The sequence below is a fragment of the Siniperca chuatsi genome, linkage group LG24 (assembly GCF_020085105.1).
Source record: "Siniperca chuatsi isolate FFG_IHB_CAS linkage group LG24, ASM2008510v1, whole genome shotgun sequence".
Classification (NCBI taxonomy): domain Eukaryota; kingdom Metazoa; phylum Chordata; class Actinopteri; order Centrarchiformes; family Sinipercidae; genus Siniperca; species Siniperca chuatsi.
The window spans coordinates 13,094,611-13,107,559 of NC_058065.1; the positions used below are offsets into that span (position 1 = coordinate 13,094,611).

General features: G+C 40.7%; 1 protein-coding gene across 2 annotated transcripts in view; it reads left to right on the top strand.

Annotated features, from left to right (window-relative positions):
• The window catches only part of mgat5 (alpha-1,6-mannosylglycoprotein 6-beta-N-acetylglucosaminyltransferase), a 91,546-nt gene that overhangs the window by 36,905 nt on the left and 41,692 nt on the right, over positions 1-12,949 (top strand). The window contains exons 5-9 of one of the 2 annotated variants that reach the window (XM_044188138.1): positions 1,445-1,534; positions 5,827-5,898; positions 8,584-8,745; positions 10,525-10,694; positions 12,807-12,941. In XM_044188138.1, coding sequence (XP_044044073.1) covers positions 1,445-1,534; positions 5,827-5,898; positions 8,584-8,745; positions 10,525-10,694; positions 12,807-12,941 — 629 coding nt within the window. The remainder of the gene's footprint in view (positions 1-1,444; positions 1,535-5,826; positions 5,899-8,583; positions 8,746-10,524; positions 10,695-12,806; positions 12,942-12,949) is intronic. The other variant, XM_044188139.1, reaches the window with a different exon arrangement.

Consider the following 12,949-nt stretch of genomic DNA (forward strand, 5'->3'; position numbering starts at 1 on the left):
AGCCAGCCCAAACACAGGTGCATACACACAAATAACACCTACACACATACAGATGTATGCACAATTTCAGTCCAGTGTCTCTCTTTATTTTCTGTATGTGTGTGGGTGTGTGTGCGGGTCTTCATGGAGCTGATAGGGCCCTATCATACACACCATCTGCTCAGCCAGTCCCAATCCTCCACTGATACTGTCAGCATTTCCAACTGGGCGCCAGGCGATGCCAAAGCTTGCTCCACGCACGCACGCACGCACGCACGCACGCACGCACGCACGCACGCACGCACGCACGCACGCACGCACGCACGCACGCACACAGTACATGAGCCTGTTTTCAGAAAGGCATCAAAATTCACTAAACTGGTATTCCACAGCAGGTTTACTATCAGTGCACAGTTTGTAACATCTGACAAATCCATTTTCTCAGTTTATAGAGCTCTTAGGTTGTCTTTTAAACAAATATAGTACAATCTTCATGCCTTCACCATCCAAGCGACTCTGATCCAAGCCCATCTGCCAGGTCTCCCCATTATGAACAGCTTTGAAAACTCGATTTCATATTACCCCGTGTGCTGCTCCCTTAGGTTACTGTAAGTCAGCATGCATGATGTACTCGAGCCTATGAACCAAGCTGGATAGCCGTCAGTCCACATCTTAGCTCAGCAGCCCTTTCACTTTGCATGTATCCCAGTAAATCTGCCTGATAGGGATCAAATCAGAAGAGAGGAGATGGAGGAACATGTACTTTACTATTTTTACTTACTATTATTCATTTTGGAAAATGTATTTAAAATGCACGTTCTTCCACCTTAGTCAAGAATGCCATTTTCACATTGATTTATTTCCACACATTCACACATTGGAGCTATCCCAGAACAACCTCACTCTTTTCCTGTTGGCCGCTGAGAGGCTCCGCTGGATTACTTGCAGATGTATTTGATGAAAGGGAAATTGTCTCTTTTATTTTCAAACCCCAGATTTTCCATTTGATTCCAGGGATTGACGCCAATGACTTTTAAGTCACAATCCTGCTTCTTTAACCTCTGATCCACAAAAACTGGACTATTTCCACAAGGATAGGGTAAACTAGACAGGTAGCTAGTGCTATAGATTTTGCAACTGTGCATTATGTATTCTCTCAGCACCACAACCTGCCCACACATCAGTCGCTGGTAAATTGCAACATCAACCTGACTTTTTTGTATCCATCCAAAGAGCTCTATTATTAGAATGAAAAAAGCTCCAAATGACAGCTGTTTGGCTGTCAATGTGAAAGCCAGAGTAGAGGTACTTAACAGCTGCTGATAAACTACATTTGACAACAATTTAACTCACAGTGGGCTCATATATTTTACTGGTACTAAAGTGGGTGAGTAGAGGCGGTGATTTTTGGCGAGAATGTATGTGTGGCTCAGATTTAATCTTGCCTTTTCCTCCTTTACCTCAGTGGATGAAGGAGATGTGGCGCTCAGACTCCTGCTATTCCAACTACGGAGTGGATGGATCCACCTGCTCCTTCTTCATTTACCTCAGCGAGGTGAGCCCTGTGTGTGTGCGCATGTGTGTTAATTGTAAATGTATATTTGAAGTTGATGAAGGTGTCTTAACTCACAAGTGTGTTTGTGCTAAAGAAATTCTAAAGTATGACTTAAAATGTCAACAAATGGCTGCATTTTCCCATATCTCACTTTCTGACTTTCCTCCCCTATCTGAGGCTCTCAGCCCAAAACCATTTTTCCTACTGAAAATGTAAATCTTGAAAAAGGGGTCATGAATATATAGTTTCATTTTGAAAAAAGGCTCAGTAATTGCCCGAAACAGCTGGCCAATGTAGTTTTAATGCCATATCAGTGGAACTGTATTGGGAACATTTGCATTTAACATTTAAATAATTTAGCTCCTGTTAGTCCTAGTAACTTACAGTGAGCACAAGAGTAGAGTAAGCTGGGGATTTCTGCAGCATACCGGCACAGACAACCCAGAAAATTGGATGATTTCCAGAGTCAGAGCGCCCTGACAACATTCCTATAACCTGAGAATGATCACATACGAATGAAGTGCTAAAAATAAGAGCAAACGAGCGAGGTAGAGGGGATTTCATTTTTAATGAGAACAAATTAGAGTGTGTCGAAGAGGGACGGTGTGGGAGAAAGGAGATGATTCCGTGGGATGGGAGAGAGAGGAGGGGTGGTGTGAGGTACTTCTTGAAAAGATGAGTTTTCAGCCTCCAAGGGAAGACGTGGAATGACTTTGCTACCCTGCCTTAGTCTGTACATATCCTTGGCAAACAGGAAACACTGCCAGACCAACATGGAGGAATTGTACATTATTGACGAGCACTAATGTATAGAAGCTTGTGTTCCTTCAAGGGACACTTTGAGACTTTCAATTTTGCATGATTTGTCTTTGTCAGATCAGTCAACATGGCCAGAAATCCTTTCTAGTGATGAAATTAATCTTGTCGTTGATTCTAATGAAAGTCTGAGATAAAAATTGATCAAGTTTGGGGAAAAGGTTTTAATATTTTCCTTTCAGCTTCTCTGTAATGGCTTCCATTCGTCCCTGAAACTAAACAAAAATTCGATCTGATAGTGATTTGCTGTTGCACGTTTCTCATCACCATCTAGACACTGGTGTCAAAACTGTTTTACACTCTGTACATGCTCATTATCTCAGATCTAGAAAACGTGGCTGTGATATCTCAGGAACGCCTGTAAGGAATTTCTTCAAATTTTGGACACAAAGATGAACTGATTAGAATTTGGTTCTCTAAGATCAAGGTCACTGTGACGTCAAAATGACCTTGACAAACACGTTTTTGGCCATAACGCAAGAATTGATGGGATACTATGATGACATGAGGTCAACTTAACCATGACATCATAACCATAGCAGAAGGGGAGATTGTGAGCATATTTCACATTTAGCATATTTCGTCAGGCACTGAATAGGTGACACTTTTGACTCAAAGGTCATTTTGACCTCAAAATAGGTTTTTAGCCATAATTTAAGAATGAATTCTAGCGGTTCCAGTTTCCGCACACATGTTGACGGGGACGACACAATGAGTAAACAATAACTAGCACAGTGCAGACTTTCCTCCATCTCGTCCATTCTGCCTTTCACTTCCTGCCTCATTCTGAATTTTCGAGCTTCATCAGACTCACGTGACTACAATTGACGTATTGGAGCGCGCCTAGCTAATCGTGATCCTGTGAGTGAGTTCATAGAGAGCTCTACAGCTCAGAGAGGGGCTTTGCATCTAAAACTGCCAGGAGGAAACAAAAGCACCACATTTTGTGAAGCTATACTCTATAATAATCCATCTTTACATAGTAAAGTACTTGTGTACCTGTTTAGCCAATACATCTATGATAATCCTTCATTAATCAGATTCTGGTGAATATACAATGTATATTCACCAGAATCATACATATGTATCATCAATATAGTGATATCTTCCATTTAGCCAAAAAAAAAAAAGATTCAATCTTTCCAAGTATTCACTACATATATATTATGAGTCTGGACAGACATGGACGTAAACTGCAACTTGACTGGTTGGTGGAGGCGTACAGCTGCGGGGCGGTAATTCTAGTTGTTTTTAGAAAACTTGGCTAATGGCAGATTTTATTTTTTTTTTTTAAAGTAAGATTTCTGTCATGGCTTCAGCTCTGGAGAGGTCAGTAGCCTGTTATGAATATTTTATATGAGCTGAAAGTGTTGCTGTGAACTAAGAAGGAACACAGAAAGCCCGGCCTGCTCTTTATGGAAATAGAAGTGATATGGACAACAGCAAAATCCATTAGGAGGAGAAAAACCTTTTCTTTCTTGCTCTCTGTTCGTGTCTATCCAGTGCTTATGAAACAAATACTTTACAGAAAACTAACAGAAACACATTTGCAATAAAGAACAGTAAAGATTCAAAGCAGATGTATCTTGTCTCTGTATGTCTCGATCCTCCTAATCTAACATCCCTCAGCCTCCACTCCTGGTCATCTGATCTCACAGTTGCCATGGCAATAAGCATGTATTTCCATTTGGAAATAGCTGCGATTGGTCTCTCCATCCATCGTGGCTCGACTGTTAAGAACACACACACGCACGCACACACACACAGACGCTCAGGCTCAAGTACACACCCTTTGCCATGTATAATTCATACTTGTCGACCACCACATTAACCTTGCGAAGGGGCAAACCAGAGAGGGCAACATATCATGATGGATGTCAGCCATAGAAGGTCAGGGCTCAACTAGCATGGTGTGTGTGTGTGTGTGTGTGTGTGTGTGTGTGTGTGTGTGTGTGTGTGTGTGTGTGTGTTGCGGTTTGAGAAGGAGAATAAACACACCTTGTCTCTGGTAGCTTTTACAGAGCAATTTTGTTGCTCTGTAAAAGCTAGTTGCTTGTTGCTGAGGCAAAACACACGCATCACTTCTCCATAAGCCTCTCTATGGTCAAACACCAGTCATGCTTGATACAAGAGGAAGGAAATGCTGAGACAGAAGTACACGTTGAGGAAGATTATTTATTATTATTATTATTATTATTATTATTATTATTTCAAAATCAGATGTAATCATAGTAAAATGGGCCAATGTTCATAGTAACAGCAAAGTCAGAGAGGTATCTGTTTGACATCAAACAATTGATCCACCTAAAGACATCTCCTCTGTGTATGGGTGTGTCCCATCTTTCGTCTCGTGTGGGCATTTATAACAGCCCTTTGTTTGCTTCAAGAGGTCTGTGGGGAATATTTATTTACGAAGGATTTGTGGCCCCCTTTTTAGCCACTGAACGGTCAAAGGAAGTCCCTACTGGGAGAAGTAGGTGTAAAATCTGCAGCACTGTTTTATCAGACACACACACACACACACACACACACACACACACAGGAAGTGAGACTTTAGCCAGGTCACAACAGTGAGGGAGAGAGACAGACAGTGAGAGAGAGAAACGGCGAGACATCAGACAATGAAAATACCTAAGTGTCACAAAGTAAAGAATATTGCAGCAATTTAAAAGATGAATTATGAGTTACTTAACGCAGCTCTCTGTTCAGGAACAAAAGAGCAGCAATATGTCTTATATAAGTTGGATTTCTTCTCACACTATTTTTTTTTCTTCTTTGTATTTTTCCTGAATTTGAATGGATCGCAGCAGGTCCAGCCAAGTAAGATATGACTGAAGCAGCCAGTAATACTTCTAATATTCATAGTTTCTGTTTATAGCAATAATCTAGGCATTCATTTTTCATAACTCATTCAATCACTGATCTTTTTGTTGAGCATTGGGATATATAACTAATGTTTCCTCACATATAGCCTTCTTCTTGCAGGATGAATACACTCTTGCAGTTCCAAAGGTGGTTTCTTTTTATCCCATGTTCAAAGTTCAGCAGCATAAAATTTTTTTTTTTTTTTTTGTGCCCCATTGCTCTCCAGACATGTGCAAACACGTGTCAAAAAGAGCTCGGAATCAGATCTTATCTAGCAGCACTTGATGCAAATCAGTAACATCTGTAGTCGCGGAAGATGCCCCGCTAAATTGAAAATTGAAACTTCATTAACACAAATATTTGTGCCCCTGGCAGTAATTTGCAGCAGGCTTATTAAGTATCCCCCTAGGACTCTAACAAGGCAGTTACAGTTACTAAACGTGCATTAGCTGACTTACTGTGTGTCACTATATGTCTTTGAGTGAGTATGTGTTCTTAAGTGCACAACTTGTTGTTGTTGTTGTCCTTGTGTGTGCGGTTAACAGTTAGAAAAAAATGAATTAAAAAATGTTTGTCTCCAGTAAACGAAATAAATGTTTTTGATTTGTAAGGTGGAGAACTGGTGCCCTCGCCTGCCCTGGAGGACAAAGACCCTGAATGAAGAAATAGACAGGAGGGGACAGGTGAGAAACACAGCAAACAGCTCCTGTTAAAGGTGGGGTATGCGGTTCTAACGTTTAGTTTTATTACTTGCTGTATATCACGGTGGCATACCCCACCTTTTAACTGTAAACTAAAAAGACACTTAGACAACTACTTAAGCTGCTCTTTCGACATGTACCACGACAGCTAATGGTCTCTTCATACTACTACGCTGTTGGTTGAAAAAAAGACAAAAAACAGGTTTGTTCTTACAGTATTTGTACTACAAGTACTTGCAGTTGCTGCTGTTATGAAACTGTATTTACTGTATGTCCAAATCAACACTTAAAACTGAGCAAAACCCTATTGACGTAGCTTTATTTCAACACTATCTAGCACCATTACTAGAAAAAAATGGTTATTGGGATGTATTTGGATGTCAGATTACATTTCAAGTGTCTCTGTTGTGGTCCAAGTAGTTTGAATGTATTAATTTCAAAGAGGCGTGTGTGTGTGTGTGTGTGTGTGTGTGTGTGTGTGTGTGTGTGTGACAACTCCAGACTTTGTGACAGCGAGTTTTTCCATTAGCATACATTTTTAAACTGAGTCCCTCTCAACGTTAAGTCCCACTCCATCATCCTGTGTAATGTGGAGACACCACCGAAGAAAATGACACTCAGTGCCCTTTAATGGGATATTTAATTTTAAGTGAGTATAGTTTTTAATATATAATTGTTTAAAATGTACCAAAATGGCAGTAAAGTGTGAGAGGTAATTTCCACTGCACTCAGTGTGTATGACCATATTTTAAAATGAGGCGGCAAATGAACAAGCAGGCTGAGGCTGATCCACAGTGTCAACATGCCTCGATGGCATAAAAGAGTCAAGCGGTTCTCAGAGACCAAAGCCGGAGTGATGGGACCTTGGGACAAATCTGGAATAATGATCTTCTATCCCTGCCAATGCGGCAGCTCACTCAAATCCCACTTACTGTAGAGAGCTTCTCCGGCCCGACTGTCTTGTGCACAGTCCACAGTATCAGCGCTCCTCGAAAACACACCCCCTTCCCTCTGCTGCGGGTGAATCAATATTAAGCACTCTTCATCACCTCTCTGGATGCATCAACAGCACTGATCCCTCCATGGTGGGGAGATGCCATTTGACAGGCTTTGGAGATTTTAATTCAGGCCCAGATTTTAATAGGTTCAGTCTGCGGAAGTGATTTCCTGTCATGATGGGGGATGCTAATGCCCTGCAACAGCCTTGTTTCAGCCACCTTAGCAGCTGCTAATGGCACTGTGGTTTCTCCTTTGCTCACTTTGTCTTTCTCTCACTGCCTCTGTCCCATTCACTGCTTCTCTTTCTTCTTTCCAGGCTGTCCATGAGTCCTTGAATTTCAATATCTAAAATACATCAATGAAAAGTATTCATGTTTACCTTTCATAATGCTCTGTGTCGTATTCAGATGAGGCAGAGTTAATGTATATTATAGTAGAGTGTGATTCAACAAATTCTGGGAATGTGGCTGGCAGTAGCCACAGTTTCATTTCTGTATTTTGTATTACATTGACTTCCAGTTAGTCACCACTCTTAGACCACAGGATGGACTTGGAGCAACACACATTTAGGTGTTTTACAGCTCGTTTTATTTTCATCACATCTAATTTAATAAACATTTAGACATAATGTCAATGTATCCTTCTGTTACTTTAATGTGGTTCTCTAAAAAGTAATAATACTGTGTACTGCATTTCCTTTCCTTTCTTTTCATTCTCCTCCTCTCCTCTCCTCCACAAAGCCTTCTTATAAATGAGCTATTAAAGGTGTGACTGATGTATTCACTCCTTTCAGACTATACAGCCAGAGCTGAAGTTGGCTTGTAACAGAGGGCTTTACAGTCTGAATGCTTCAGTATGTGTTGTTCCTGTCACCATAAATACAGTGCCTCTCTGAATTCAGTATTTTTTATTCTCCCAGTTTTCACTCTAAAGATTTATACTAAGGTTTCTTTGATAGCTTGCTCTCAGGAGAGATCTCAAACATACATTGGCGGCACAAAGGCACATTTGCCCTCAATGTATAATTTCCTCTGCAGATGTCAGTTTATGATGGTTATTATCACCTCAACAGAATCACTTGAACTCCAGCTTCAATGATTATAGAGAGATTTCTTGGACAAATAGGACACATAGAGGTTGACAAATGGTGCAACATATAAACAACCTATTTATCCATAACCCATCCCTGCTTTTCTTTCTCTATCCATTTAATCTATCTGCCAATCTAAGGTGGTAAAATATGAGATTTAGGCAGTTTGGATAAACCTTTTATCCTTAAGCATGCAGTTTTTGACTTTGAGCCGGGGCTCAAGTTTCATTTCTACAGCTCTTGTAGAAGGGTCTCCCTCCAAGAAAACAGCTCTGCAGCCATTTGGAGATTACAGTAGTCTATATTCAAGTTCTAAATTAGATTAGATACATTTTTAAAGATCCCCATGGGATTACATCATGGCAGCAGCTGAAAGAAGGATGAAAGCACTTGAAATATCAGTTATTTAAGATAATACAGCAAAGCAACTGGATAACACTTTGAACATAATGTTATAGTGTTTAGATCAGATTAGATTTACAGCTTTGAAATAAATAGCTTACTCCTAACTCAGCATAGCTAACTGTATGGGGTCATACTGACTGTATCACTGTTGCATGTTGTCTCTGTGCGTGCAGGCGCAGGTCCGGACCAGTTTTGAGGAGCTTTACCGCGTGATGTCACAACGCGAGGAGTTCCGCTGGATGATGCTGAGGATCAAACGCATGGCTGAGCCGTGGGTCAGCGCCATCCGCTCGCTGGCTGCCAAGCAGAACCTGGCCAGGCGTCGGAGGAAGAAGGTGGGCATAACATACAGTACATCGTAGTACACTGGAGAAATCAAGTGAGATTTGCTCTGTCAGGCGAAGAGAGAGTCTACCATATTAGCTGCATTTTGTTGACATTTTTTGGTGGCAAGTGCTACCAAAATCTGCTGCACATCACAGATCAATGTACTTGTATTATTGTGAGTTCTTTTTCCCTTTTTGTTTTTGTGTTGTTAAAGTTTGTATTGCTCTTTTTAGGCTGTTCCTGTTTGTGTATTTATTCCAAACAAACTATTGTTCTTGCTTCCTGAAACATTAAATGTGTCCCTTCCACTACGCCAGAGCATTTTTTTCAGGAAAGACCTACTAGACAGTGTTTAGAATATTGAATGAAAAGCTTTTGTTTCAGTTGGTGACAAAACACCATTTAAAATGATTTAAATGTTTATTATTAAACATTATTACTTCAACCAGCCAACAGACACACACTCAGTCAAGCAGATATAGTGAGTGTAATTCCAGATTTAGATGACTTGGAAGAATGCAACTCCTACTCTCTCAAAAAATATCACAAGTATATATTAATAAAGCTATTAACTATTTTATTTAGTGAAATTATTAATTATTTTAATGTTTATCTTCCTAAAAGTTAGAGGAATGTAACCCTGTCAAGAACTCTCTGAAAACACCTCCCCTTTTAGCCTGACACACACACACACACACACACACACACACAGTTATTCAGACTTGTAGACCGCCCCACTTTTGCTCAGGGAAGAAATAGTGGTGGGAAAGGACTGACATGGATATTCCATTGTGTCCCAAGCTGGTAGCAGCTCCCAGCACTGAATAATGTACTCCACACTCTCTCCCTGGCCTTGTGAATAATTCACATCACATTCCCATGATACCTTGGTGCTGATGCAAAGCAACATGCAGAGAATACAAGAAACAAGAACCCTCATCTATCCATCTATCTATTTATTGATTGTATCTTACCTAACCGTCCTTACTTTTCTGTTTCTCAGTTTAATCCATTCAGTCTATAATTAAACAAAGAGTCCAGATACTTTCAAAGCAAGCTCTTTATTTCAGCCGCTAATCTCTTTTGGATATTAATCTGCATATATTAATCCTTGACTAGTGTGCTCTGGGACTGGGGCTGGCTGTCAACAATGAAAAATGCGTCGGTCACTTCAAACAAAGCCTGCTATTACTTCCTATTCCTGCTGTGGAACTCTGTGTTCCCCTCAGCTATTGAAAACCATCGTGTGTGTGTGTGTGTGTGTGTGTGTGTGTGTGTTGTTCCTGTTTGAGTTAAGTTGCATGCATTTTTCTCAGCATGTGCACTGTGCTCCTGACAGCATACAGGGAAAAAGTGGAACTGCTTTCACAGTCCCCTACTAGGATAAACATGTTTTTTTACACCCCCCATATAAATCTTTTCAAATATGAAACCTTTGAATTATTTGTCCACCATTTTTGTAAGCCATTCCCTACATTCATCTGTTTAGGAAAGTAAAGGTGTCCAGATGTCATGGATCTCTTTTCGTTCTGTCCTCCCATTATACATTTATACTCATTGAAAAACATCTCAAATTGTAACTGTAGCTTTTTTCAAGCTAGCTTCTGTTGCTCTAGCCTTGACTATTTTCCCAGAAGAACCCTTATCAAGTGTGCAACATTCTTATCAAGTGTTTCCTTGAATTATTTCCACAATAATCTACAGAAGGACTGGCTGTAAATAGTGGTATTAATATAAGTGTTATGAGTGTCACATATTTCATTTCATACTTTTTCCCCTTCCATCAGATCCTGGTGCACTTGGGCCTGCTGACCAAGGAGTCGGGCTTCAAAATAGCAGAAAACGCCTTCAGTGGTGGCCCACTGGGCGAGTTGGTCCAATGGAGTGATCTCATAACCACGCTGTACCTGCTGGGCCATGATGTTCGCATCTCAGCCTCCCTGGCTGAGCTCAAAGAGTCAGTACCAAACACACTAGTGCACCCTAAATGGACAATTTAGGGTGCACTAGTACTATATGTTAAGAAAATGTAGCCTACCTGTCATACACCTCCCTCTTGTCCTGCGTTGGGCTGGGACAGCAGGAGATAACTAAGCATAACTTCCAAGATCAAACTTTCTTTAGTTGCTCTAGTCAGAGTCGATAAAGGTCATAATATGTAAGTATGGTTTGATTCTGTCCTGTACGAACCCTGCTATAATGTCAGAAATAGCAAAGGTAGATAAACAACCAATGTGATAAAAGTTGAGGAGTACTACTGCATATGGGATAAAAGTTGTACAAAGCCTTTTGTGGCTCCAGAGTGGGCTGCGCAAAGTCTGATAAATTGCCTCAAGTGATGTCACGTGTTGGGGTTGAAAATCTGGGGGTGTGGAGTTAGAAAGAAGTGAGCTTACTAGACCTCTGTAGCCCACTCCTCATCTCTGCTTGAGGCTAGCACCTCGAGGCTACATTAGTCGCTACTAGCATAAAGGGGCAATAATGCTTCAAAAACACCAAAACAGCCGGTTCGCCTGTAGCTCTCTCACAGTCAACAATTAGCCTATTTATCGGCATAGGAAACGGCATTATGCTCACCAGAGAAATTCACCTGGCTGCTCAAGCAACAGGAAGAAATTGGTAAAGTAGTAAAGCCCGCCTCTTGCTTGATTAGATTGGCTGCCTGGGCCAAGTTTGACATTGACGAGTGACATTCCACGCCTTGCGCTGAAAAGTTATTTTAACTTTTATGCGCATCTAAAAACCACTAGAAAACACGACGTACCATAGGAAAACAATGGTTTTGCTGGCGACACGTTTCTAGCGGCACATCTCTGTGTGATTGCCCCTTAACACACCCAAATCTCTGACCAAACTGTTGGCAATTGAGCTGCATTGTGGGTAAGGTGCCAAGCTTTGACAAGACAACATTGTGAGTCTGACAATGTTACAGGAGTGTAATGCTAAATCAGTAGAGTACTCTTTCAAGCCAAACACAGCCTGAGCCAAAATGAATAATGATTGTTGTGTATCCAGATGTAATTCTGCACAACAGATGCCTTGGTCAGATATAGAAAATGTTTGGGAGGGAAGAAATGCTCGATTCCAAACAACTGATGTGCAGACTTTTTTTTGCATTGGTGCTGTATATTCCAAATGCAAGTGAACAGGGCCTAAAGTTAAAGCACCTTTTGTTTACCACATTTCGTTTTTATTTAGGTAAAACAGCAACCTCTCAGTATTTGCTTAAGGTTATTTGACTGAGGGTAAACAAATGTAGCTCCCATAATATTTGTTGCTGGTTTTTGGCATGCTGACTCACCTTGTCTAGTGGGTGCATACTGTTTGACATGGATACAATATAGTGTGAACTGCTGTACCTCTGCAGTCTGAGCTTTTAGACTAAAAGCAATCTGGCCTTCAAGCCTCCATGTTCCGTCCTCACTATGTCAAAGATGATTTTTGTCTTTGGCTCTCTGTTAAGACACAAATACAGAGTAAGGCAGGAGGAAAATATGTTTTTATGTTCAAAGGTCATGGCTGTGGTTTAGTTATGTCAACACAAATGATTAACACAAATGCTATTAAAAAATGTCCAGTCCACTGTACAAATATTTTTCCACTGCTTTGTAGCTTGGTACCTCTTTATCAAATATGCCAGTTATCATGCATTCAGATTGGGAACAGAATTATCCCCTGCATGCTTTAAACCTGTACTGTATGGATGATCATGGTACTTGAACCTTGAAAAGTGCATAAGACAAAGGAGTTACTGGATTTGGGTTTTTTTTTTGTCTGAAAAGAATTGTTTCATTTTAAAATATTTATATCCCAAATGTCTCTCCCGAGGGGTCGCTGAGTAAAAAGTCGCTGTTAGCGAAGTGATATTTTTCACCCAGGTTGACAATTTGAACCATGTCAGTATCCACCTGCTGCGGTTTATGTGTTGTGCTTTGCTTTAACCACCGGAAAATCTGACCATGTTTAGTGAAATACAATGCAGAAACAAATAACAGCAGCAGACTAACATTTTGAATGTTTGTTTTTTGTTGTTTTAAAGCTGATTTCAAGTCCAAACTTTTCTCCCCAGGATCATGCGCAAGGTCATGGGGAACAAATCAAGTTGCCCGACCCAGGGTGACAAGGTGGTTGAGCTCATCTACATTGACATTGTAGGCCTCACCCAGTTTAAGAAGACGCTGGGACCTTCCTGGGTCCACTACCAGTAAGTAC